Source organism: Homalodisca vitripennis, chromosome 1 (genome assembly GCF_021130785.1).
Source record: "Homalodisca vitripennis isolate AUS2020 chromosome 1, UT_GWSS_2.1, whole genome shotgun sequence".
NCBI classification, from domain to species: domain Eukaryota; kingdom Metazoa; phylum Arthropoda; class Insecta; order Hemiptera; family Cicadellidae; genus Homalodisca; species Homalodisca vitripennis.
Genome location: NC_060207.1, coordinates 139568007 through 139595964, shown reverse-complemented (window position 1 = coordinate 139595964; position 27958 = coordinate 139568007). Strand labels below are relative to the sequence as shown.

General features: G+C 34.2%; 1 protein-coding gene across 1 annotated transcript in view; it reads left to right on the top strand.

The window, feature by feature from the left end:
• Positions 1-1210: 1210 nt before the first annotated feature.
• The window catches only part of LOC124372016 (serine/threonine-protein phosphatase 2A regulatory subunit B'' subunit gamma-like), a 47823-nt gene continuing 21075 nt past the window's right edge, over positions 1211-27958 (top strand). The window contains exons 1-7 of the mRNA XM_046830394.1: positions 1211-1619; positions 2375-2493; positions 4172-4276; positions 9208-9320; positions 12857-13025; positions 16753-16941; positions 23809-23945. Coding sequence (XP_046686350.1) covers positions 1577-1619; positions 2375-2493; positions 4172-4276; positions 9208-9320; positions 12857-13025; positions 16753-16941; positions 23809-23945 — 875 coding nt within the window. The 5' untranslated portion in view covers positions 1211-1576. The remainder of the gene's footprint in view (positions 1620-2374; positions 2494-4171; positions 4277-9207; positions 9321-12856; positions 13026-16752; positions 16942-23808; positions 23946-27958) is intronic.

Genomic DNA, 27958 nt, shown 5'->3' with positions numbered 1-27958 from the left:
AATCTCCATTGCTGGTCTAGTCTCAATCTCCTTCTGGCTCTTCTGGCTTCCAAACTTTGATTTTCAACTTTCTTTAGCAATGCGCGCACACGGGTCTCATCAAAATTTCTCAACAATTCTTCACAGAAAGTCCCCGGAGTCATGGATAAATGAGTAAGAACCTTTAACCTACCTAAATGCCCTTCATTATAAATCAAAGATGCTTCATGTGCTGCAATATTTAAAACTGTTCTTCCAGCAAAACCTTTTTTAGGGCAGATGTTCCAAAGCACATTGTTGTATGACTCGTTAGCGTTTTGGGTCTTTCCTTTTAAACATCTTCTTAAAAGTTCAGGCTTTGTCAGATCTACGAATATTGGTTTAATGGAATCCATTATAGGGTATGGTATTGTGTTTTAATGTTTAAAAGTTGTTATTGAGTCATTATATATAGCCTGCTGGTACTTACACCAAGATTCTGGGCCAGTCGGATAAAAATGGTGAAGTGGTTTCTCATCCGAACTGGCCTTGTGGTTCCATACTGCCCAAGCAGCCTTTCTCATTGATACAAAGTCATTGGGATTGGCTCTAATAGCATTACCAAAGTACACACCTAGTTGGTCAATCACAGAGTCTGTCAATCTATTTTCGATTACTTGACACTGAAAACGTAAATGTTGACACTAATCTTCACTCAAGTAATGTAAACAAACAATACATTGAACCAAAGCCATAGGCCTGTAAAATAGAAATAAGAAAACAAATCACAGATTGTAAAGCAAAACACTACCTACTATCAATGAATACTGTATGAAAACGAAATCTAAAAACAAGAGGAGTGTACAAGATTTGAATTTTGTACAAAAAGCTTCATGTATTGATTTCGTTTTTTTGTCACAATTCAGCTAAAAATCAAGATATCGTCATAATTTTTTTACTGTATTGATCAGAACAAACTAGTAAACAATTATAATGAAAAAAAATAAATAATGAAATTTTTGACATTTAACGGTGTACCCTTAAGTGAGTCTATTGATTACACCGGCTTTTCATATTATTGCTCACTACCATATTGTTATTTTGTTGCGTATTTCTCAGTTGTTTTTTTAGTTTTTGTTACATTCTTGCATTAGTAACTATCGACATTTTTAAATGTTTAGTTCTACTTTGGTTTTGTAAAGATATGAACTTATTTTGTATGTGTGTGTATGTGTCGCCTTGAGTGCACCATGACTATCGCTCATATCTGTGTGGTACCCTTGATTATGATTATGAATCCGTCTCCTCTCGTCCTCTGAGGATCCTCAGACTCAGATGTAGGGGCGGAGGGGTGGATCCGTCTAGTGAACTATAGCGTCCAGTGCCCGCCCATAAATGAAGAAGAGAAGAAGACAATATATCGTGGGACAGTCTCAATGAGTTAACCGGGCCTGAAATGGATTTTTTGTTTTTATAATTAATAAATAACCTAAAAATCTATACTTTTCTTAAACTAAATGCATATTGGAAATATGTAGTCCGTTGAATACATAAGAGATTATCTTTTGTATTCAATGTTATCAAATTGTTTTTGTTTTGTGAACAGACATAATTAATTATGAGTGAGTTAAAAAGCATTTTAAAGGATCTGGTCCTCAGAGGTAAACTAATGTGTTATGGTATAAAATAATATGCGTAACACTAAAAATCAAAATCTAAATTACTTATAACTATTTTATATTACAGATTATGTTAGCATTAAAGTTTAGTATTACACACTTACTAACGACACAAAACTAGGCCAGTTGTTTTAGGCAGAACAGGACTGCAGTATAATAAGAGGCCACCACCACAATATAATCAGTATATCCTTAAAAACAGTAAAAAGTAACTAAATGTTAAACTGTGTTGTTACATTTTATATACACATAACAGATAGTTTTTATATAACGTAATTTGTGTCAACATTTTTGTTTATATTATTTAGATAATCATAATTTATATGATTCTATTATGGTGATGGCCTCTTATTATACTGCAGCCCAGAACAGAGAATCACAATTATATATACATGAAATAGTACATAATAGTGGCTTGTTAAATACAAATTATGGTGAATGTGAAATTAACGGCCAGAGTGGCAAAATGAGTTTCACGTTATTAACCTATTGTTATTGCTATTGTGAACAAATCAATATAGGGTGAAAATGACAAAAATTGAAGTTATAGAACATAAAAAAGTTGATTGTCTTTTTGTTTATTTACAGAAATTTGTCTCTTCCATGAGCTCAAATGATGTGTACTTTGTGTGTATTGTATTGCAGTATTTTATGAAATAAACTACTTTAAAAAAATTAAACGCCTTGTTTAGATGTGTACAAAATTGCATAAAAGACTTACTACAATACATTTTCAGGTGGAAAGAAAGAAAAGAAAACTGAAGAAGAATATTTTTTAGATTACTATAACAAGTACAAATCTAAGAATGAGGTTGACGAATCATCTTATACTAAAATACCGAGGTTTTACTTTAAGGTCAGTATCCAACAGATATGAGTGTTATTTAACCATTCAGTATATATTGTGGAACAAAAAGTATGAAAATTTTGTTGTAGCTACTAAACTACGAAACATAAATCAGTACATCCCACTTTGCTTTAAGTTGTTACTTGTGAGATTTTTATAGGCTTTTTACAAATTTTGAATGCTTTGATGACTTCCCGTTTAGGAGTTGTTAAGCAATTTATAATGTAAGCATATGTTTAGTTTAATATCAAAGCAAGGTTCAACTAGTTATAAGCTTTCATAGGGAATTTTCTTGGGTTATGTTTGCACCACTTCCATGTGGTAGCAAGCAAACAAGGAGTCCTAAACATCAGTAGGTTGTCAACTGGTTTTGTGGTGAAGACTAGAGGTGAACGTCCACATTATTTTTCCTGCCACAGTTATTAATCGCTCAATTGTTTCAGTTTGTGAAGAGGATGTAATGTCAAGACAGCATGTGACAAAGTGGGTTTATGATTTCAATATTAACTTGACGAAAATTCACAATAAAACAGAAGTGAACAGCTGTCCATTGTGCAGAAAATTGAAGAAAATATTCTATATGATTGTTGTTTAGAAATGCTTGCATTATTCTTATTTTATTACAATTATCCTTAACCCTTGTAGTGTCCACAATTTTGTTTGTTAGTTAAAAGTGTTAAAGCGTTTCAATCATATATCACAATAAATTATTATAAATCAAGTATTTTTTTAATGAAAATCTTTAATTAAAAACAAGTTATGAGTAATTTAAAGAAGTCTACTTAAAAATAACAATATAGGGCATATGATGTTGTATTTTAAAATTTTAATAAAATGATGCAATGATCATAAAACTTTTTTTGTGTGACATTTGGTCAAAATTACTAGACGTTGTATGAAATTTCAAAGCATTTTTGGTGGTCAGAAATACAAAAACATGTGAATGGTTTGATGTAGTAGACTATGGCAGTTAAACAGTAAAAGAAATAGTTATATTAGTTATATTAAAAGAAATAATTGATAGTTACTGAAAGTTTCTTATAATTTATTTTGCAGCTTTCTTGCAATGCAAGCAGAAACTTTGATTGGTAATCAGATATGATATAAAAATATAACTTGTATCCTATTTTAATCATCTAACAAAAATCTAAACATATGTAAGTACAATTTTTTGAGCATAATAAAATGGGAAAGTTATGTAGCTTCAAAGACATGCTCCTAACTAGAGTTTTTATAAACAATAATGTATTAACATATGCACTTCTTGTTAGAGATATATAACAATTTTTGTACTGAAACTTAATATAATCAAATGTATTATTCATAAGTTTTTGTATATAAAAATTTTAGCACTGAAACTTAATATAATCAAATGTATTATTCGTAAGTTTTTGTAAATAGTTCATGTGAATAAAAATTTATTTTGTTAGGCAGGAAAAATTTTCAAAACATGTTCCATAGCAATCATCCTATGATCTAAGCGTAGATTATGTTTATACTTTTCAACGTTATATACTTGAGAAGTTTTTTACATACTGTGAAAAACGTCACAGTTAAAAAAAATCATTTATTTCAGTTAAATTTCAAAATGTTCAAATTTATTTCTTAGCAAGCTCTTTCTAACTTTACAGAATTTTTTACTTTTAAGTTATCATTTTATAAGTTTTATTTATGAGGATTGTCTTAGGTCCCTACGAAAGAAGAGGTGTTACCACACAGACTCCGTGAAGATGCAAGAGCTATGTTTATACAGACAAGGAGCAAACAGTGGTTAGACAACAGTGAATTGGAGGTTAGTTTGTGAATGATCATTATAAATTTCCATTGTAAACTTAAGTTTTATGTCTGCTACTAAACTTATTGTGAGCTAGAGTCAACTGAAATCTGGGGGAAAAATGTATGTATACGAGGTCTGTCCAAAAAGTATTTGACCGCCGACCAGTAGGCGGCCGCGACGTGACCGACCGGCTCGAACCGGTTATTGGAGGGGAGGGACGAGCCTACTCCTTCCCATATTAGGCATTGAATATGATCCGGTCACTCAGTGAGTCACAACGCTCTGTTCCGTACAGTACTGCCGTGTGCGTCGCATTTCAATATGACTGAACATGTTGAGCAACGCATTTACATTAAATTTTGCCAAAAACTTGGCCATTCAGCATCAGAGACGATTACTATGATATGGAAAGTTTTATGGTGACGTTACTATGGGCGGTGCACAAATAAAAGAGTGGTTTAGGCGGTTTAAAAATAGCTGCATATCAGTGGAGAGTGATGACCAATCTGGCAGGCCTTCAACGGCCAGAAACGCTGAAAATGTTGAACGTGTTCGTGCAGCAATTAATGAAAACCGTCGATTGACTGTCCGAGAGGTGGAAGAAGATTTACGAATACCAAAATCATCAGTTTGTAACATTTTACACGAAGATTTAAAAATGAACCTTGTTTCGGCAAAATTTGTTCCTCGGCTGCTGGCAGAAGACCAAAAGAACTGTCGACTTGAAATCGCACAGGATAATCTGGATTTGATAAAAAGTGACCCAGGGCTATTTAAAAAAGTTATCACTGGCGATGAGTCATGGGTTTATGGCTACGACCCTGAAACAAAGGCTCAATCTTCACAGTGGAAAACTCGCGAAGAGCAACGGACGAAAAAAGCAAGACAAAGTCGAAGCAATGTCAAGACAATGCTGACAGTTTTTATTGACCAGGACGGCGTTGTTCATCACGAATATGCTCCAAGAGGCCAGACAGTGAATAAGGTGCAGATGCAGTGCGAAGGAAGCGACCTGAACTGTAGACAAGCCGTGACTGGATCCTGCACCATGACAATGCGCCAGCTCATTCCTCAAATCTTATTCAGCATTTTTTGGTCAAACACGACATCAACCAACTACGACAGCCTCCCTACAGTCCTGACATAGCTCCTTGTGACTTCTGGCTATTTCCGAAATTAAAAATTCCTTTGAAAGGAAAAAGATTTGACGATGTTGAACAAATAAAACAAAATGCGACGAAGGACCTGTTAGCCATTCCGCAAAATGAATTTAAGGAGTGTTTCGGGAAGTGGGAGGAGCGTTGGAATAAGGTAGTGGCTTGTGGAGGGGAGTACTTTGAAGGGGATCAGATTGCCGCCGAGTAACGTCAGTTCATGCCAGACATCAAGGTCGGATACTTTTTGAACACACCTCGTATAGTACTAAAATACATAAATATTTATTTAAAATATATTTGCCGTACACAAACTTACCCATTCATATTTTATATCCTCTCATTATAAATACAGTTAATTTAATCATAGTATCTCATTTTTTATACATATGCTGTAAATTATATTGCTATATAAATATAATGGCTAATGTAGACAGCATAACTTGGGATCTCTTTCTGATAAAGAACAGTACACCTAAACTCCAACATTTAAAACCTTTGTATCAAATCTAATGCATAAGTAAATATTTTACAAACCTGGTTTTTTTAAGACGTGGTTTCTAAAAAATGAATATTAAGAAAAATGTGAAACCAATTCCAAAGTTATTTACGTTATTAGAAACATTTATCATATTGAATTGTTAGTATTATTTTATAGTAATATGTATTGTAAAAACTTATATAAACCAACATTATACAATTTTAAGCTAGACAAAATCCAAACAATAAATTAGAATATAATGAAAATAATCTATCTTATACTAATGAATTTTTAGAAAAATAATTGATGATACACTAGATTTTGAAAAACAAAACCAAAATTTGTCAAAAACTTTCATTTAGAGTTGCAATGAGGATTTTGGCTAATAGAGCTTCTCTTTAAAATCACAAAACTGTTTATTTTTCCTAAATCTAGTCGGTTTCAAAGTATGAAATATTAATATGGAAAGCCTCAAACAATTTGGAAAAATTTCTTAATCCTTTGAGAGCTGTAGCTATTGTAATAGGTTATCTCCTTAATATAACATCCCGAGTTTTGTATATTTGCAAGCTATTCGGGGGAAAAAAATGTTCAATAAACCACTTGTCAGATTCCATTTCTTGGTCAATAAAATGAAGAATTTTTTTCTGGTAAAAATGAAATACAATATATTTTTAACCCATTACGGGCAACGAAAAATCTTAGTGTGACATCCAGCGTCTGGAGTTGTTTAAAGCGGTAGGCAGTCGGCTGTTCCACCGCAGTGTGTACACAGTTTAATATTCCACTATAATATTCCACTTGCGGTAATTTGAACTGCACTATCTTAACACATTATATATTTTTGTGTTATACTATATGCATTTATTTATTTAGATAAGTACTGAATTGTACTGAATAAATAAAAAGTTAGTTTGACGGACCTGGACAAGGTTCTTCACTGACAGAAATTACTACTGGATAATTATTATAGTTATTGCCTGGCTGGTGTTCTGATGACGGTGGTATGATATCTGGATCAGAATCAGATTGGATTTTAACTTGGTCTGAAGATTCAGTGTGTTGGTTGAAGTCTTTGCACAGCTTGGGCTTATACACTAATATTTGCAGACAAATACGAAGTAATTCATCGTCAAACAAATCATGTCACCATATCTCGGTCACTGCAACTTTCAGTAACAATCTGTCAAGTTCTGAAGAAAACATGTTATCACCCATTGTAAACAACAAACTCGACTGACTACCATTTATTAAAAACAAAATTGAAAGTGAAAGTGGAGATCATATTAGTAATAGCTGATACCATTCCAGCTTATATTTGTAGGCAACTACTGTGAAAATAATACAGTAACAAATCAAAGAAACCTAACAATCATCTTCTCCATAATTTTGAGAAGAAAAGAGTACAGACATATCAGCCTAACGGACTTAGGCAAATCAGACTAGACATCCTCTGCTTCGGTATAAATACCACTCTGGATGCTTCCCAGGATAGAGGCACATACATACCTGAGGGCCATAGAGGCTGAACAGCCTGCACAGACAGGTAAGAGATCGTCCAAACCCTGCTGCAAGCAAATTGGTCTCACTCCCCAGAAGATTTGTAAGAACTAAATGAGTTGATCGCCCATTTGATCATTCTGAAGGTTATTACATGACACGCCAAACTCCATTGTAAGTCCGTGGAATGGTCTGCAGGTCTCCTTCTAGAATTAAGTTGTTCATTCTTGTCTTAAGTCTCTAGATGAATGTTAGTTTTAGTACAGTAAAGCCCTGGTTATCAGAACTCCGATTATTGGATAAAACTTGAGAAGTGAAAACAGTTTCAAAAGCCAACTATAAAAAAGCTTAGTGAAGGTTTTATGTGGATACTTATTTACCAGAAGTTCTAAAAAATTATAGATTCTCAGTGATGTCACCATGTGACTATTTAAGGTTTTACTGAGGCGGTGATAACCAATTACAGCATTGTTTTTAGTTCTTGTATTGTAAGAATGAATTTCGTTATTAAATTTTAAAAATTTTGGATTTTTTAGAATATAGTTAATTAAATCAAATATATATATATATATATATATATATATATATATATATATATATATATATATATATATATTGATAACCGTTTGAATCTCTAACAGAATAAAAAGTGGTTTACAATGTTCCAGCGGTTGAGAATAAGTCATTACTCTAATAGCTTTTTTTTGAAGAATTAAGATGTCTTCAGTTCCTGAGCAGTTGCCCCAAAATATTAAACCATATCGAAAAACTGCTTGGAAATACACAAAATAGGCAGTCCTCACATAGTTTTTAGGAACAGCACTCTTAAGGCGACCTAACAGGTAAATAACTCTAGAAAGCCTCTTGCTTATATATTCTGTATGTTGGTTCCAGTTTAGTTGGTTATCTATATACATTCCTAATTTTACATTGGAGCTAAAACTGTTATCAAAAGGGGCCAAATAAGGTTTCAAGCTAAAAATTATATTTTGTGTCTTTTCTTCATTTAAAAGAAATCCATTAGGTCGAAACCACTGGGAAGCACCTATTAAGGTTTCATCTGAAAATTTTGAGAGTTCCCCAATGTTATTTGCAATGTTAATAAAAGTTGTATCGTTAGCGTAAAGTAATGTTTTAGCTGTCACTGAGAAAGGTAGATCATTTATTCTGATTAAAAATAGAAGTGGTCCAAGGACAGAGCCCTATGGGACACCATATTTACTGTTATGTCCTTGGACCTTACCCCATTGATGGTAACTATCTGTTGTCGATCATGTAAATAAGACTTGAAATATTTTATTGTAGGATCTGAAAACCCATAATAATTTAGCTTTGTGATAAGATCACAGTAGTTAACACAATCAAAGGCTTTGCTCAGGTCACAGAAGGTTTCACCTATTCATGTTAAAACGTTGATATTGCTGTTACAAAGAGGTGTAAAAAAATAGCATAATATTTATTTGATGGTAAAAGTTCATTAAAATATTTCTCTTTCTGTACATATTACCTATAAAATAATACAGTAACGTTATAATTTGAGCGAGCTATGCTTATTTTCTGGAAGTGTTTAGTTTAAGTATAACCTCATATTATCAAAAATTTCCGCTATGTGAAATGTGTTCAACCTCTATTATTTTTTTAATAGATTTTTTACTGTACTAGTATTTTATATTTTTACAATGCATTAATTTTGTTTACGTTGTTTGTAAACCTATTAAATGCTTGTACATTAAAGATAATTTATCTTTATTATAAATTACTTTGTTAAATAAATATTTGTATATTTATAATTATGGTCATATTTTTTTCAGACCCTTTGGCTTCTCTTAGACAAACATCACAGTCCTCCTACATCAGGAGACGAACAGATGATAAATTATGAGAACTTTTGCAAGGTAGCAAAGCTAGCTGGACCAAAGTGCAAGTATGTTTGAATGTTTTGAGTTTAGAGTGTAAACCCATGTAAGTTTTTTTGATACAATTTGTTTTGTAATTAAAAAAAAAGCAACAACAGGTGGAATACTATTGTAGGGATAGACCAATTAATTAAGTGTTCGATGTAAATGGAGAAATTCCTTTATAATAAAAAATAACCTATATAAGCCCATGGGGTCAGTACTGACACGTTACTAGTACAACCGTATGTTAGAGTAACAGTTTCTCTGCTCTTTATTCTGGGTATATATGAGTTAATATCTCCAACGACAATTATGTTATACAATTTTTTAACTATGATATTTAGGAAAAAACTTAATATTTCTAAAAAATTAGCTATATTAGAGCTGGGTCTATACAAGGGCTATCCAGAAAGTAACAGACGTTTTTGAATAGTGCAAAGGTGGGCGGGGCTACAGCTGCCATCTTGGTGTGAAAACACTCTGGCATTGAGTGCGCATTGAGCTGTAGTCACCATTTACTTTTACTTTTCTTAGTGTGATTAATTAAAATGTGTGCTGCAGTTGAAAGTTCTGCCGCTTGTGAAGTGCGTTCAGTAATAAGGTTTTTGTTAGCAAAAAACCATAAACCAATTGAAATCTATTGCCAACTGTGTGAAGTTTAAGGAAATTGAATAATGAGTGAAAGTAGAGTAAGGCAGTGGTGTATTGACTTGAAAAATTGCCGCACCAATGTTCATGACGATAGTCATAGTGGTCAGCCTAGCCTAGTGACTGAAGATTTGATGTTGTAAATCAATGACAAAGCTCGTGAAATTGCCTTTTTACAATGATTGAACTCTTGGATTTCCCACAAATTTCACAAAGTTTACTTTATGAAATTATTGTAGGGAAGCTTGGATACCACAAATTTTGTGCCAGGTGGTTCCAAAAATCCTTACAGAATATCACAAAAAACAAAGACTTGCTGCATTGTTAACTTTCCTGGATGAATACGACTAACATGGTAACGAACTTCTTGATCGTATTGTTACTGGTGCTGAAACATGGGTGAAGCATGTCAATTGTGAAACAAATATGCAATCTGTGGAATGGAGGCACACACATTCTAAAAAAAAAAAAAAAAAAAAATAAGAAATTATCTCCAAACTCTGTTAGCGAGAAAGATTATGGTAACGGTTTTTGGGATGCTAAGGGCGTAATTCTGGTCAATCAATGCAGAGAGGTACTGTGAAACACTGCAGAACCTACAACCAGTGATTCAAAACAAGTGTAGGAGAAAATTGAGCTCAAAAATTTATTTAGTTTTTCCATGACAATGCACGTTTCCATGCAGCCAATCGTACACAATAAGTCTTGGATGATTTTGATTGGGAAGTGTTTGATCATCCAGCAGCGCTTCGATAGTGATGCTGAACTTCATGCTGGCGTTAATCAGTGGTTAAGATTTAGGCAACATATTTCTACAAAGCTGTAATGCATAAACTTGTGTCATGTTATGATAAATGTCTCAATTTGAACGAAAAATTCTGTTGAAAAATAGCCTAAGAGTGTAGCTTTTAAATATATATAATAAAATGATCATATTTCAGTTGGTAAATTATTTTATTTCAAAACGTCTGTTACTTTGTGAATAGTCTTTGTATAATGCAACTAAAACAAAATTAACACCATTGAATTTATTATCCACAATATAACATTCAAATTCTTTTTCAGATACAATACTCAGAATACATTACAAATTAACATTTTTATACTTCATTTTTTTCTGAAACCATAACTGCTCCTCTAGATGTAAGAACCCTTAAAAAAGAAGCATGCACCGGATAAACCTCCAAGTTAAATAAACCTAGCTATTTCAGTATCCAAAATTTTATGCTCATTTAAAACATATCAGGATTTAATTTGTTTGCAGTTAAATTAAGAGCTTTTATTCTTGCAGGTAAATGTTGAATATCAATGTGAAATAACTGTATTTTTTTATTTGCAATTGAAGATTTGAAAACATCTGGAATATCTTGACAAGAATTAAAAAATGTTTATGTATTTTTATTGGCTCTGAGATCAAATTTTTTATTTGATTAGAGTTTGATATTAAATTTAGATTAGGTTTTTGTGATTGGTCAAGTAAACTATTAATTAAATCTACTGGATATTGTGGTTTTCTTACAATTGGTGTTATGAAACCCTGCACTTCTGAGTCTGAAGTCAAACAGTTGAGAAGAGGGGAGACAGGAGTTCCTGTTGGGGAGTGTAGTTGGTCGTCCATACTGGTTGTGGGACTTTCGAGTGTTGTCTCGATAGCAGAGCAGCAAAGATTCATAGTCGACCCTTGAAGTGCAGACTTGTCGGAACTGCAGTGTTTTGTTGAATCTTTCCTCACCATTATCTCAAGCTGTAATCGTAGGCCCTTCATAAAGTCCAAATGAGTAAGAACATGATGGAGAACTCTTGTGGAATGTTCATTATTGACAACTACCATAATTTTAACACTCATGTTGAAATGTAATTGGTATAGTTTGGTGATAAATAGTTCAAGGAGAATGTTTAACCTTTAATGACAAAAAAATAAAAATAACATCTAATCTAAGCAATGCCAGGTTGACCTAAACACCATTTCTAGCTAAAAGATACCGATTAAGAAAGCAGAAAGAGAATGCATCCAAGGCACAAGCTGTTTGGAGGATATTTACGATTATTAATTTATAGCAGCAAATACAGTGATACAAAGATTTCTTGTATAACAAAAAATTAATAAATATACAAATTCCATTAAAAAATAATCATAACTTTATTGAAACGTTGTATATAAAATAAGCTCATTAATATAAAAATAATATCTGACAGAAAAACATGTACCCTATATTAAAGTAAAATATATTTTGTAAGATAATAGTGCAATAATACTCTGTGACTTCTCATAAAAAGGCTAGCACCCTGTATAACAACAGGATAGCAAATTTCACTCAAGAAAAATTATCTCTGTAGAAAATTGTTTGATAAGTTGTTAAAGTTTACAATTTTTGTTTTTAATAAATTAAAATTGATTTTTTTATTTTTATACTTCATAATACATTATTAACCTTACTTACACTGTTTAAAAATGTTGTAATAAGGGTTTAAAATGACATAGTATTTATTATTGTTCTCCTTTATTGTTGATTATTATTGTTGTGTTTATTATTTTAATTGTTTATAATGGTTAGTTTGAGATATATTTTAGTCTGTTTACATTTTATCTTTCTGTCTTGCTTTGTTTAACATCTAAAAATGTGACGTGCCAGTAAAGAAATTTTGGATCTGAAGTAGATAACTTGAGTATGTAAATGCCAACAAGAAAACTAAAACTTGTAAATATGTTAAACAATGTCAGCTGTACATTTTAAAGGTGTGAACTTCACTTGTGAAATATTAATTTTGGGAGGAAAGCATGTTAGAATATTTATAGGAATCTGTTTCTTTATATTGGCATTAAAAATATTAAAAGAATGTCAATAGACGTTAAATACATCATGTAGAATAAACCCTTGTAATCAAATAAAATCTAATATAGAGATGATTGTAGGAGTTACCTCAGTCCAGTGGTGTTTGCCAAACTGCAGCAGGATGATGTGTTTGGTCGTGTCAGCATCATGTCACTGTTCAATTACGTGATGCGCAAGGTTTGGCTGCATCAGACTCGCATCGGATTGTCACTGTATGATGATGCTGGTCATGGTTTCTTATGTGAGTCGGTCAGTATTCTAGAACCCACACTTTCATTAATATTTGTATTATTGTTGTATTTATCTTTTGCAATCATTGTTCTCACTCTGCTGCTGTCAAGTCTTGTATCATCTAAGTTGCTGCGTGTTAGTATATCTCTATAATTTGGAGTGTGTTTTAAGATTTATTCTCTTTTATTTTTAATACTCTATTAGTTATTGCCTGAGCATTTAGAGAAGCCTCTCCCACAGTTTTTGATGAACTTAATGTGATTTTTGTGTGTCTGTATGCATGATAACTGTTAAACGAGTTGACCGGGTTAAATTTTATGGTGAAACCTCTACTTCTACATCAGTACTGAAAATGATAAACATTGGTCCATTGGAAGTCTTAATTTCTGTCTATCAAAAAAGTAATTCTGGTTTTTTTCCTGAGGGAAAAGGATGGTTTGTCCCAGCGCTTAGGCCTAAAAGGACCTTTGCACCTCCCTTTACTTAAATTTACTTTTACTTAAATTTGTGTCCTCAAAGTCCAAGGCTTTTGCAGAAGCTGATCAAATTTGAGGGCTCCTGTTCTCTGATGTTCTAGGGTTACATTAGTCCTAAGGGTAGCCATGTAAGTAATGAGAAAAACACAAGATGGAGTGCGCCGAAGGTGGAGTTGGTGGATTGAACCTGCGTTTGTTGCTCTGGCTGACTTTTGTTGAGTATTAACTACACGGCATGATTGAAAATAAATGATGAAAATGATGAAAAAATCCACATTTAATAGAGGTTTCTCAAATGTCAAAGTACATTTGATGTCTAACCTACTGTATTTTACGGTGTTATAGGGCACTACATACATGTCTGTGTTACTAACCTCAATTGAACAGGAACAGCACAGAATTAATTTATTTTAATTTCTCTAACAAATTAGACTGCTGTATATGCTGTTATCTCTCGCCGCCAGTCAGACGGAGTGGACTAGTATATATTTTACTCGGCAGTGCCATCAATTCCTGTTAATAACCGCTACGATCTACTACAGGAGGATGCACTTGTAACTTACGCTAATGGTCCCTTCACTCTCACGAAAACTAAATGAAATAAAACTAAGAGAAGGAAACAAAAACGTATACAAAAAAAGAAGGAGGAAAAAACCAGGAAGAATAACGAGAACTAAATGAAGATCCCATTCAAATCCATCTCAGTTGCTGGTGACAGTCATGCCCGCTACGTCTCTGGCCTGGTTAGAGAAAATCTGCACCTACAAATAAACATGAGTGGTATGTATAAATCAGGGGCTGGTCTGTCGACTGTCGTGTCTTACTCTGGCTAAAATGCACCTTCTGCAGACCACTAGCACATCCTCATAGTGGGCACAAATGATATGGAGAATAGATGGGGGACACGTAATCTACAAGGAAATGGAAAACTCCATTATACAGTTGAGCTAAGTCTGTAAATTGATGGTGTCCACCATCCCCCACCATTATGACTTGGCGCCAAACAACTTGGTAAATAAAAACATCAGGCTGATTAATAATTACATAGCCAAGCTGTGTTGTCGTCATGAGGGAGTAGCATTGATGGACTGGAGCAGTATACAATGACTGGGTTTCATATCACATCGCATGCACTTAAACATATTGGGCAAGAAAGCACTAGCACGGCTCATCATAGAGAAGATGATGGGATTCTCTGACACAGTCCCTGCAAAAGGAGATCCTCCAGCATCAATTCCAGTTGCTAGTCCATTAACTGCGATTCAGGCCCCACCAGCAGGACCAATTCACCAGAAAGTTGAGACAGATTTCCCCGCCAACCATGCAGCTCCAGACCTACGCTGAGGCTGTCTCCAACCCTGTTGCAGCTCATCTCATCCCTAGCCAACCTGCTTCCTCCAGTAACCTCATTTATAACTAAACAGCTTTTTTAGGAAATCCTCTTCAGATAACCGGGTAACCCCCAGAATTTCCAAATCGCAAAATTCTCTCCTCCATTTGCTTCACCAAAATGCATAAATAGCAACAAATATAGGTGATGAACTTGCCATAGTCTGCAAGGAGCTTTCCCCTGACTTGTTTGTCGTAATCAAAAATGGTTATGACAAAAAAAAAAAAAAATATAAAATTCCTCAAAATTCCAAATTATAATTTGGCAAGCATGTTTTATCGCAACTGTTTTAAAGGCGGTGGAGTTGCAAGTTTTGCAAAACATCATGGGCCATCATCAACCGACAAAAAAATTTAAGTGAGCAAAGAGAATTCAAAATCAAAATTAAGGATCATCTTATTAGCGAACCTACACAGGTGACTGAAGAGTTTAACGATTTTTTCGCCCATGTAACAGATTAAATTACAATGGACTTGGAAATGTTATAAAATAAAGTTAACAAACATACTGTAATTCAATAAACTTTAAATATGGTCTTTAATTTATTAATTTTACTGAACAGTCAACCAATTTTAGAAGAAATTCTCTTTATTGACAAGACTTTAATAATTGACAACTTAAATAATGATTAAAATTGTACAATAAATATAATAAACAGGCAATGAGTTTAATCCTAATAACATCCAAGCGTAAGCATGATTTGTTACGCATAGAATATAATACTATGATAAATCGGAGTATACATACATAATATCTGGAATCCGAACACATTAATATCAACATATTAACATAACTCATATTAAAAAAACCTATGAAAAATAAGTTTATTATTGGTATTAGAGGTGTTGAATTAAAATATAAATAATAAAAACATGCAACAAAAATAATATTATAGTAAATGCAACAAGGTGAATACAAATACTAAAATACTAATAGAAGCTGGTAACATCAAATTACATTAAACCTAGCAGAATATAGTAACACCAGTTTACATGCAGCCTTTAAGTCAGGAGTGTGAAGCTTCGCGTTTGCTCCACAACGGACAACATCCTGGCCCGAAAACCGTCCCCTCAATGAATGGATGTTTATCATTTTCGATTTTGATGTAGAGGGAGTAGAAGTGGAATTTTCAACCCTGTAAATTAACTCATTAGAAAGATATTGAGTATACTGATAGATACAATAAAAACAGAAATATGCTTTCGTTATCAATTAATTGGTGGAAGAGACTCGCCCAATTAAACTTTGCAGTGACTAATTTTGAATATATGAAGAATACTGTCTAGATTTTGAATTTATTGTAACATTTCCTTGTACTTTTTCTGTACAAAAGCAGACAGAAACTTGCATCTGCAAAATCATGTAAATTAACTAAAACTGCATTATTTCATGAAAAACATATATTGATTTTCAAGTAACAAAATATTTGCCCCGGTTTTGTTTGTGTATCCTGGGCATTTGTAAACATTTATTTGCATATATACAATTGTTTCTTATGTAAAGTGGTAAATTGCATATTATAGCAATGTTTTCTAGTTTTTATATATGCTCCAAATTTCTAGACACTACGTCTTCGCAAAGTTAGTTTGAAGTCAATATTGTACTTAACAGATAGACAAGAAATTGAGGTAATATAAACTTTGAACTACCACATATTGGATGCATGCTCTATGCATATCATATTACGCTTCTGTCTACTCTGATGAAAGCTTTCTGTTATAGATCTATGACTGTTTTATTTGTCTGAGGCTGAACAATAATATTTTATAAAAAAGAGCTTCAAAACTGCTTTTTTCTTGTTACTTCTAATCTGCAATGTCTAACATTTCATTAATTGCAAACTAGACGTTATGATTTCTTATAGAAATTGTGTTTTTAGGATTTAGAAAACTACATTCAGGATCTGATTCCCACTCTTCTGCAATTAGACGGTCTTGAAAAATCCTTCCACAGTTTCTATGTGTGTACAGCTGTCCGCAAGTTCCTATTCTTTCTTGATCCCTTACGTACAGGAAAGGTCAGGATCCAGGATATACTGGCCTGTAGCTTTCTTGATGATCTGCTTCAGGTAAAGTACTCATAATATCTTTTATTATTATTATTATTATTGAATTTTATACCTTCATTGTCATTTTGGTATTTGACAATCATACAAAAATTAAAAAACCTAGCATTATTTTTAAAACTTGTAAGTTATAGGGATTTTGAATCAGTTTAAATCAGAAAAAGCGGTCGCATGAATATCAAAGGTTAACTGGGAGTTTACAAAAAATATTGAGGGTGTTGATAACATTGAAAGATCTATAACAAGCAACATAAACCAGATCTTTGATGAGCATTCCCCGATTGTTTGTAAAAAAGTAAGTAAATTGAAAGCTCCATGAAAAGAAGAAATATTTAGTCACTAAAGAAATGAACAGGCTTATAAATAGATCTTGGAAGAGACAAACTGGACTGGAGTGAATACAAAGAGTCAGAAACACTCTAAACAGATTGATTTGGGAAGAAAAAAAGTCACTCTTTGGTGAAAATTGTCATTATCTTATCAACTGAAAGAGTTCTGGTCATGTCTGAAAGATGAATGCAATGCAATGAAGTTAATAAATCATAAGTATTAGTCTTTCTCTAAAGGTAAAATATGAAATAATCACCCCTGAGTTGTTATTTAGTTTTAAGGCTCTTAACTAGCACCGCCTAAGTGCAATCTTTTAAATTTCGTTAGGAAAATTTCTGTGTTTTAATCAAGGGTAATAGGGGGACGTCTTACTCTGACGTTTAAAGGTTGGCGACCTTTCGTACCCCGAGCTAGTACCAGACACATCTCCAATCCTGGCACTTTCCCCTGTCTCATCCATAAATCCTACCTATTCCTAATTCCTCCCTTTTCCTGACTGGATCGTGCTATTGTTTGTGGGGAGTGCTTGAACTGCTACACTCTGAGAAGGTGTAGCAGAAGAGAGCTGATGTGAGCTTGCTCTGCCGAAGCAAACGGTAGTATGAATCCTGGTGCCAGCCACTTCGGTTCCTGGTCAGGAAGTGATTATTGGACAGAAATGTCGGAGATTTCTGTTGCCACGTGCGAGCCCGAGTCGTGCGAGAATTCCCGACTCGGTTAAACGAGATAACATCGGGCCCGGGGGAACTGGGGTAGGGTGCCCTGCCAAGCTTTGGCTGACAGGTTCCCGAGGGTATACCCGTTCCCGATGTCTCGGCCTGCACCTTTAATCACGATGCGCTGGTTCAAATATTGAATGGCTACCTTAAACCCTTCTCAAGAACAAAAAAATAGAGTTGTAGAAAGAGATTCTAGTATGGATCTGGAAAAGAAGCGTGCCCTCTCTTCAGAATCTGAAGAGGAAACAAACAAACAGAGAAAAACTGCAGATAATAAAATGAATATTCAAAATCTTCCCACCCCACTTTTTCTAGTATTTAAACACAAAGACGAATCTCAGAACTTGGCAAAGGTGAGCCTCTTCCTTGTTAACAAGGCTCTAGTCGGAGTGGGCGGCTCACCGTCTTCTGTTAGGAAGCTTCGTAATGGAAGCATCTTGGTAGAGGCTGCGAACGCTCCACAGGCTCAGAAATTTCTCTCCATGAGATCCTTTTACGACAAAGTAGAAGTCGTTGTCCATCCTCATGAGACATTAAATTTCTGCAAAGGAATTGTATTCTGTCGCGATATGCTATGTTGCTCAATTGAAGAATTGAAAGAAGAACTGAAAGATTGTCTTGTGACTGATGTGGTGAGAATAATGAAGGTTGAACACGGTGTACTGACACCTACACCAGGTCACATTTTGACTTTTGCCCTTCCTCACCCACCAGCCACAATTAGAGCAGGATATCTTTCCCTACAAGTTCGTCCATACTTTAGAAATCCTCAGAGGTGTTATAGATGTCAACGTTTTGGGCATTCAAGCAAAACTTGCAATAACCCTGAAACATGTAGTCTTTGTGGCAAAAGTGGTCACAGTGACAAGGACTGTGCCGGTGGCGAAGAACAGTGCGTCAACTGCAAGGGCAAGCATCCTTCAAGCTCTCGCAGCTGTAAAGTATACTTAGAAGAAAAGGAAGTGCTGAAAATAGTTACTAGCGAGAAATTGTCTTTCGGCGATGCTCGTAAAGAGTATAGGAAACGACTTGGACAAACCCCGAAGAAGGACGTATCCTATTCTCAGGCTGCCTCTGTCCCTGTGCAACCGAAACCGTGTTCTTCCTGCTCAGCTCTGGAAGAGCATGGTTAGAGAACTAACGCAACAGGTTGCTGCCTTGGTACAACAAATTAGTGCCAAGACCTTCCCACGTAGTGGAGGCACTGATATATCAGATCTTGCACCTTCTGTGTCTGTAAGACCGGCTACACCTACTCAACCCAAGGGACGGAACACTTTAAGCAAGCAACAGTCTACTGAAGGCCAGGTTGCTGCTCAATTTTTAAAAACCCCTAATGCTGGAGGTTCCAGCGTGACGGGAAAGAAAAATATATCGCCGGAAGTACGCCAAAGACTTGTTTCTGGGCTAAATAAAAAAATTGCCTCTAAAGTGGTCGAACGGTCAAAGGGTGCCAACAGAACCCCTCCCTCATACCAGTCCTCCAAATCCAGCCTAATGGAGGAGGATTTGTTTGATGACGACCTTAGGCCACATTCAGAAATTGAAAAAACTACTGTAAATTTCAAACAAAATCAAGGAAAAAAAAAACAAAATTACTTTTAAAACCTAATTTTATATGAATATTATACAATGGAATATTAACGGACTACGAAGCCATCTGGAAGACCTGAACCTACTAGCATCACAAATAAAACCAAATGTCATATGTATTTAGGAGACCAAGCTTCGCCGTGCAAGCCAATTTTCCATCAGGGGATGGGATATCTTCCGCCATGACAACCATAATGACGGACATGCATGTGGAGGAGTTATGGTTCTCGCAAATCCTTCTCTGAATACAGTGGAGGTACCTTTGAACACACCTCTACAAGTAATATGCATAAAGCTTGACATACCGTTTAAATTACTTATCTGTTGTGTTTATATCCCCCCGCCACCAGAATGTCTTCCAAGAGAAGATCTATTGGACCTTATTAATCAATTGCCTCATCCTTACGTACTTGTGGGGGATTTCAACGCCCACCATCGTTTTTGGGGCTCTACTACTTGCTCTCCAAGGGGCAACATGGTTTTCCAAGGTCCTTGATCTGAATCTTGTTTTATTGAACGATGGCTCGCCAACTTATCTTTGCCCGAGAACAGGTTCCTGGTCAGTATTAGACCTAACCGTGTGCACACCACAAATTGCTTACCGCTTCGACTGGTCAGTTTCCTCTGACCTTTACGGTAGCGACCACGCACCGGTCATAACTAAAGTTCTCGATATTCCAGGTAATGTGCGCCAAAGACCTAAATGGGTGCTTGAAAAGGCAGATTGGGGCAAATTTAAACAAGTTTTACAGGCACCAGATGTTTCAACATCAGTAGATATAGACTCCGCTGTCAACAAGATAACTGTTGCCATTTCAAGTGCCGCTCTGGAAAATATTCCAAAAACAACAGGAATCATAAAAAGACGAAACGTACCTTGGTGGACAGAAGAGTGTAGGATATCGCTTCGGGAGCGCAGGAAAGCCTTGCGGTTATTTAATAGATCTCCGACCGAGGAAAACCTTGCACGATTTCGGCAGGCCGGTTAGATGAGTTGCTTGGTGACAAAGAATATGTTTTAACAAAGCTCTTTAGTTTTCTGGAGAGCACCAAATTAATGTCCAGAATATGAGTCTTATACAGTAGTACCTGATTAGTTTTAGTAAACATTTTAGCCGCTAGTTTTAGGCAAGGGTGAGCCCTTTTACAGTTCACCCCTGAGTTGTTATTTAGTTTTAAGGCTCTTAACTAGCACCGACTAAGTGCAATCTTTTAAATTTCGTTAGGAAAATTTCTGTGTTTTAATCAAGGGTAAGCCCCTTTACAGTTAAAAATTTCTGTGAGGTGAGAGACACCACTATCTTAATATGTAGGTGTCACGTAAGGAGACGGGCAATTTTGTCCTTCTATTTTATTTATTATTAGTGAGGGTGGGTCCCTGTACAACCTTACCTTCACTAACTTACCTGGTTTTAGCATTAGAATTTGTTATATTTATTATCGTTATTATTTATCTGACATATTTTAACTACTGGACCCCTTTACAGCCTCTCGGCTATTTTTGTTATTTAGTTTTAGTCCTCTGTTCACTGCTGTTGTTTTTCTTATTGTCTTAATGTGATAATGTTATTTGACACAGCAATCCGCTGTCTATTCCTTGCACTGATAACGTGACACCATATTTTAAAGTGTAGGTGTCCGTTAACCCTACGGGCATTGATAACCTGTGTGTTTTATGCCCTTATATATATAATAAAAAAAAAAATAAATGATAATAAAATATTGAGTTGATATGCGATCTGGTAATAAAATAGACAAGAAAATGGTCAACTTTTTTAAAAACAATGAAAATAATGGAACAGTTAACAAATTTAATTTTACAAAAGCTACAGAAGGCGATGTAAAATGAGCCATAAATGAAATGAAATGTATAGCAGTTGGTAGCGATGAAATCTATACAGATGGTGAAGGCTGTTAGTCCTTGCACGCTTAGAGCAGTTACCTCTACTGATAAATGAATTGTTGATGAATGGTAAATTCCTGGAACACTGGAAAAAATCATAGTGATTTCTTTACCCAAAGTAACCAGACACACTAGCTCACAGCTGCGAAGACTAATTATTATTTTTCCTGCCATATTAAAAATACTTAAAAAGATCGCTATCTACCAGTTAAACAACTTCATAGAAGAAAGACAAATACTACCAAAACTGCAATCTGGCTTCAGGAAAAATTATAGTACAGGAACAGCACTATTGAATTTGTTCAGTGACCTTTATGAAACAAATTATGCTAAGAAATTTAGCTCAGTTGTGCTACTTGATTACTCTTAAGCATTTCATTCTATTAACCATGAGATCCTGATTGCTAAGTTGAGATTTTATGGATGTGATGATAAGATTGTGGCCTGCTTTCAAACTTATTTCAAGGGTCGAGTGCAAGTCACAAAACTGGGCTGGAGAGTGAGAAATCAGAGCCGCTTCAACAACAGTGTGGTGTTCCACAAGGCAGTTGTTCATCAGTATGCTGGCGATTGCCAATTACACTTGTCATATGAGCTTAGCTTGATGCATGAGGCAATTCATGCCATCAATTCTGATCTGCTCAATATTCACAAATTGTCAGAGAGCAATGGTATCAGACTCGATGTGGGCAAGTGCACTGTCTTGCATACTGCTCCACAGGAATTATTGCGGACCCTCTGTGAAACTTTTGTGCAGGGTACGCTCGGTGAAGAAAGCTTTTCAGTCTCTGACAAGATTAAGACTCTTGGAGTTGTGTTAGAGGTCTTACTTTGTCTAACAATATTACTTGCACAATTCAGAGAGCTCTAGGCGGACTGAGAGTTTTGTGCAGATTTAGAGATCTACTTCAAGAACCCGCAAGGCTGTGAATCATGCACTCACTGGTACTGGCGGTATTTCTGCTATCCTGCATATCGTATGCAGGATATATGGTAACAGCATCTCTGTGAGTGACAAAGAAAGAATCCCAAAACTGTGAAACAGTACTGTCAGATTTGTTTACGGGTTGAGACATTATGTTCTTGTGTCTCCCTATAGGGATGCTGTCAACCTGTTTCCAATGGAAGCCGTGTGCAGGATAATGATGTTATGTTTTATCCACAAGGTCCTTGCTACCTGGGAACCATGGTATATAAGCGAAAGGTTTCAGTACTGAAGAGAGGTTATCTTACTCTTGATCATAAGGCACAACATCAAAAATCTGAAACTCAGAAACTTAAAATTTGGTCCATAATAATACAAAGGGCCCAACAACCTGTTAAACTGAACAACAACAAAACTGACAACAAACAACAATACAACAAACAAAAACAAAACACAATAACAATAAACAGTGTTTTGTTGTTAACAATAAACTGTCTGGAAAGTAAGATGTTTTGGCTTATCTATTGCATTGAGTGGGATGGTTAAAAAATAATATCTTGATGTTAAAACATTTCTGTACTGTACCTTTCCTGCTTTGTTTCCTGTTACGTGTTAAAGTGTGTGCTATAGTATGAAATCCAGCCGTTTTTGAGGTGTGTTCTGTCATTAGGTTTTAGTTGGCATGAAAACCATGAACCAATAGAAATTTATCACCAAATGTGATGTGATGTGTACAGAAAAGGAATGAGTGAAAGCCAAGTTAGGCAATGGTGCAATGATTTCAAAATTTGCCGTGCCAATGTAACAATGAGAATCACGATGTCATCTAAGCTTGTAGCTAAAAATGAATATCAAGACAAAATTTGTGAAAATGATTTCACGTTTATTTCTTTTTTCTTGCCCCATGAGTGATGATAGGCTTTCCTAATGCTCAGCCAATAAATCACAATTAGGAATCTTTCTCCAAATCACCATCATTATCAATTTAAAAAATGAAATCATGCACTTCCCAAAAGATTGTGAGCATCTAACAAACAAATCCAAAGAAATATTTTCTGTTCCAGAATTCATGTCCTGTTTGTTCAACTTTATTCGTTATCAATCTATGTCAGTGTCATGGTTTTTTGTCTACCACAATTACCTTAATCCATAATTAATTAGATATGGATAAAAATTTTATTTTTATAATTTTCATGTGTACAGTAATAAAAAGATATTAAAAAAATAATTATTGTAATTTTGTATACTTCCGTTTTCATTATACTACCATAATTTGGCAAAAAGATTAATAAGAGTATTATAATTTCTTTTTGTTAAGATGCTTGAGCTATGTTAATTCACTATATAGTGCTAATTTGAAGTTTTAATGTATTTTCTCAAATAAAAACCTCCTGTTACAGTTGAGAGATAAGGAGTTGTCTAAAGACAAACAAAAGAGCAACTGGTTCTCAGCCACCTCTGCTCTTAGAGTGTATGGCCAGTATCTCAACCTAGACAAGAACCAAAATGGCATGTTGAGCAAAGAGGAACTGGCTGGGTGAGTATAACTATCAAAGTATACCTCGCTTACCTGATTCTTTTCTATATATATATATATATATATATATATATATATATATATATATATATATTTAACCTTTTCCCGGGTAATCGCCATGAATCACCGCGCTAACGTCCTATCGCCACAGATCGCCATCAACTGCTTTATCATTGCTCTCTGCTTTGTGCTGCCATCATACTTTTGAAATTTATAATGGGAGTATCTATTGGTAGTACTCTTGTCCTTATTCATTACACGTTTTTATGCCTAATGGTACTATCTAGGAAAAATATTCAAAACATTTTTCAATTTCTTCATTGCCAGTGATTTAGCAGTTTTTCATCAAAATTTCTACCAACTTCTTTTAATATTTTAATTGAAAGAATTACTAGAGCTATTTGTAACTCCCTACAGCTACTGTTTTACTGACACATTGTTGTGTTGTTTTTACAGTTCTTTGTACAAGACATGTGGTTTTATTTTAATTTGACAATATAAACAAACATTGTACATATAAGTATTCATTTATATTGAATTTAACTTATAGGCTTAATAGTTTTCAAAAACCACCATATTATAGAGAATTTAATAACATTACAATGACGTATAATATAATAGTTTTGTTTGAATAAAGTTGTTAAAATGATAAAAACATGAGTGCATACTCCCGCTACAGAGCGGCCCAATCAATTCAGTAAGGTAGCACCTGATGTGGGTCACTGTAATTTGACCGGGAGAGGGTTAAAATGTGTTAAAGTTTTGTTTTTACATTAATCTGTTATATTTATAATTCTTTAATGTGTTTGTAACATATCAGGTTATTTGACTCATAGATGCCTGTAAAATATTGTGAGTAAGAAGACTAAAGACAGCTAATAAAGCAGACTAAGGTGTCCTATACGCACCAATAGGATTATGTGGGTTAAGTGAAAATTTAATTATTTCTTTTGTTTATTTCTGTATAATCACTTATTGAGACATCAACTGATTTTGTTATATTAATATTTTATTTAAAAATTTCCGTCAGTTCATAAGAATATTTAGTTCCAATTGTATGTACATTGTTAATGTAGACATGTTATTTTGTTATGTGTGTTAGCTTTGGCGGATTCCAGAAAAGATATTCGAGCGGGCCCCGTCATGTCCTACCACCACGCCCCTGTCATACCGCTTTACCCTCCCACACCACCGTTATCCCAGATGACAACATTTTATTATTTTGTTAATGATAGTAAGATTCAGTAGAAAGTTACAGTTATTAGATTGAGCTATCTATCAACACAGTCACTCCAAATAGACTTATGGCAGGGCTCCGGTAAAATTAAAAAAAAAACCGGTCTGAGTACAGTGTGGTAGTGAATGAAAGTTAATGCTGATTATGTCAGGAATAACACAATTGAATAGTAAAAAATTAATTATGTATTTTAATACATTTACTTCTAGTGTGTCAGTAACTTTATACACTGCAGCTGCTGACAACACCGACGGTGTGCATTCATATATCCTGATAATACAGTTTGGTAGAGCTTCCTCATCGAACAGCATAATTATCATCACTGTTAGTACCGATGATGCTTCATTGGTATCGTAACAATTTTGGTATAAAATCTGTATATTTTAAAAATATGATTATATTTAGCAAATATAATACTGCATAATAATCAAATCAAATCAAATCAAAATTTCTTTATCATTGGCACAACATTGTACACTGAATGGTGTCATCAATAGCATTGTACATCTAAAGTATTATTATTAACTATATAATTTGACATGTTCTGTATTTAAAATTCGTTTTAAAACTATAAAGAGCCTTGTCAAATGAGAAAATATTTTAATTTTGATTTGAAAAGTTGATAAAACATTTTCTGACTTTAAAATATTGAGGTAATTTATTATAAAATATTGTGCCCCATATATTGAGGTTTTTTGCGGAAAATAATTCTAAATGATGTTGTGGGAAAATGGCAAGGTCATTTTGATGCCTGGTATTGTATTGGTGAAGTGTACCCAAGCTGTGGCAAATTGGAAAATCTGAGCTTTAACCGATAATATTGTTTCATAAATATACATACCATACACGGTCCATTATACCTAATGAAATAAAATGTTCTTTTGACGATGTGCCTGGTTTAAGTTTAAAAATTGATCTTACTGCTCTCCTTTTGGATTTTTAAAATTGAGTCTAAATTTCTAACTGTTGTGGCACCATATATTGAAATCCCAAAGGAAATAACGGAATGAATATAAGAAAAATAGACTGTTCTTAGAGTTTTGACATCACAAAAATTTCTTAATCTATTTAAAGCATAAATGCCTGAAGCTGCCCTTGCAAGAACACTTTCAATGTGAGAGCTCCAGTCCAGGTTCTCGTCAATCGATAATCCTAAAAATTTTGAATTTGCTACTTGGAAAATATGGCTATCTTTATTTATTGTTACTGTTGGCTTGATTATTTTTTTTCATTTGTTTGTGGTTAAATACTATAAAGTTTGTCTTATCAACATTCAAAAGTAATTTATTTGCTTCAAAAAATTGGGCTAAAAGTGATAGTTAGTGCTGGATGACTCCTCCACTCCCTTTATTGAAGGTGCAGAAATTTTTAGGTTTGCGTCGTCGGCATAAAAACAAAGTTTTCCAGGTTGCCTGATTTTAGGTACATCATTGATATAACAAATGAAAAGTAAAGGTCCCAGTATGGAAACCTTGAGGAACCCCATGCTTCACATCTGAAATCGAGGATTTGTAAAGTTGTTTATACATTGTCCCTTTGTTGTGGGAGAAATATTCCAATTCGACAAATTGTTTTTCTATTATTCAGATATGAGTTTAACCCATTCAAAAGCTTTACCTTCTACGCCAATTTGTTTTAATTTAGACAACAACAAAACATGAGAAATTAAATCAAAAGCTTTGCTCAGATCCATGAAGGGTTCTGTTCCCTTTTTATAATAGAGGTTTAATCTTTGCAATTTTCAATTTTTCTGGAAATATTCCTGAAATAAAAGAAGAATTTATTAAGTGAGTGATAGGTTTTTTATTAGCGATTTTCCTGGCTTTCTTAATGAGAACAACAGGAATGTCGTCATATCCAGCACTAAGCTTGTTTTTTAGACTGATCATAATTTTCTCTATATCTTCTTCTGTGACTGGGCTCTAGTCTAAATCTAGAAAAATTACAAATAGGTTGTTGTTGAACTGAAGGTCCTGTGGAGCTTGACAAATTAGGCAGTATAGATTTATCTACTAGATCTGAGAAATATCTGTTTATAAATTCGCTTAAGTTTTCCAGGGTCTGTACAAAGTTGATTTCTAACCTTAAGCTCTATATTTTTATTACTATTGTTGTTTTACACCAACGTCCCTATTAATCATCCTCCAGACAGTGGCATTAACATTCACAGACTTTTCCAACTGACTATTAAGATATTGTTTCTTTTGATGCAGAATATTTGTCTTAAATAATTTGTTTTCTTGATTTTACCTCACTATAAACAAGTGGGCTTTGTAAGTTCTCTAGCTAGGCTACTTAATTCAATAATTTCTAGCTTTTTCTAATCTGAGCTCATCTGTTAACCACATATTTTTATTCAACTGTTTTCGACTTAAGGTTTTAGGAAAATGGAGGTTAAAGTAGAATAATAAAATACTATGAAAAAACATCATATTTTGAAGTAACAGGAGCTAAATATAAGTCTGTCCATGATTCTTGTTGCAATGAATACAAAAATGAATGTGTGTTTAAATCTGAAAACTTTCTAGTATACATTTGAATGGATTCATTGGGATGAACAGTAATTTTACTTTTATGTTTAATAGGGGTATGTAATAATGCTAAGAACTGCCCATCATGGTCTGAGAGTTGAGTATTAATTCCGATTAGTTTGATAAAATTCATATTAATGTTGGTGAAAATGTTGTCTATAGTTGTGGCTGATGACTCCGTAATTCTAGTTGGAAATTTTACTAAAGAGCACATTCCATTAGAAACTAACAAGTTGTTCAGTTTC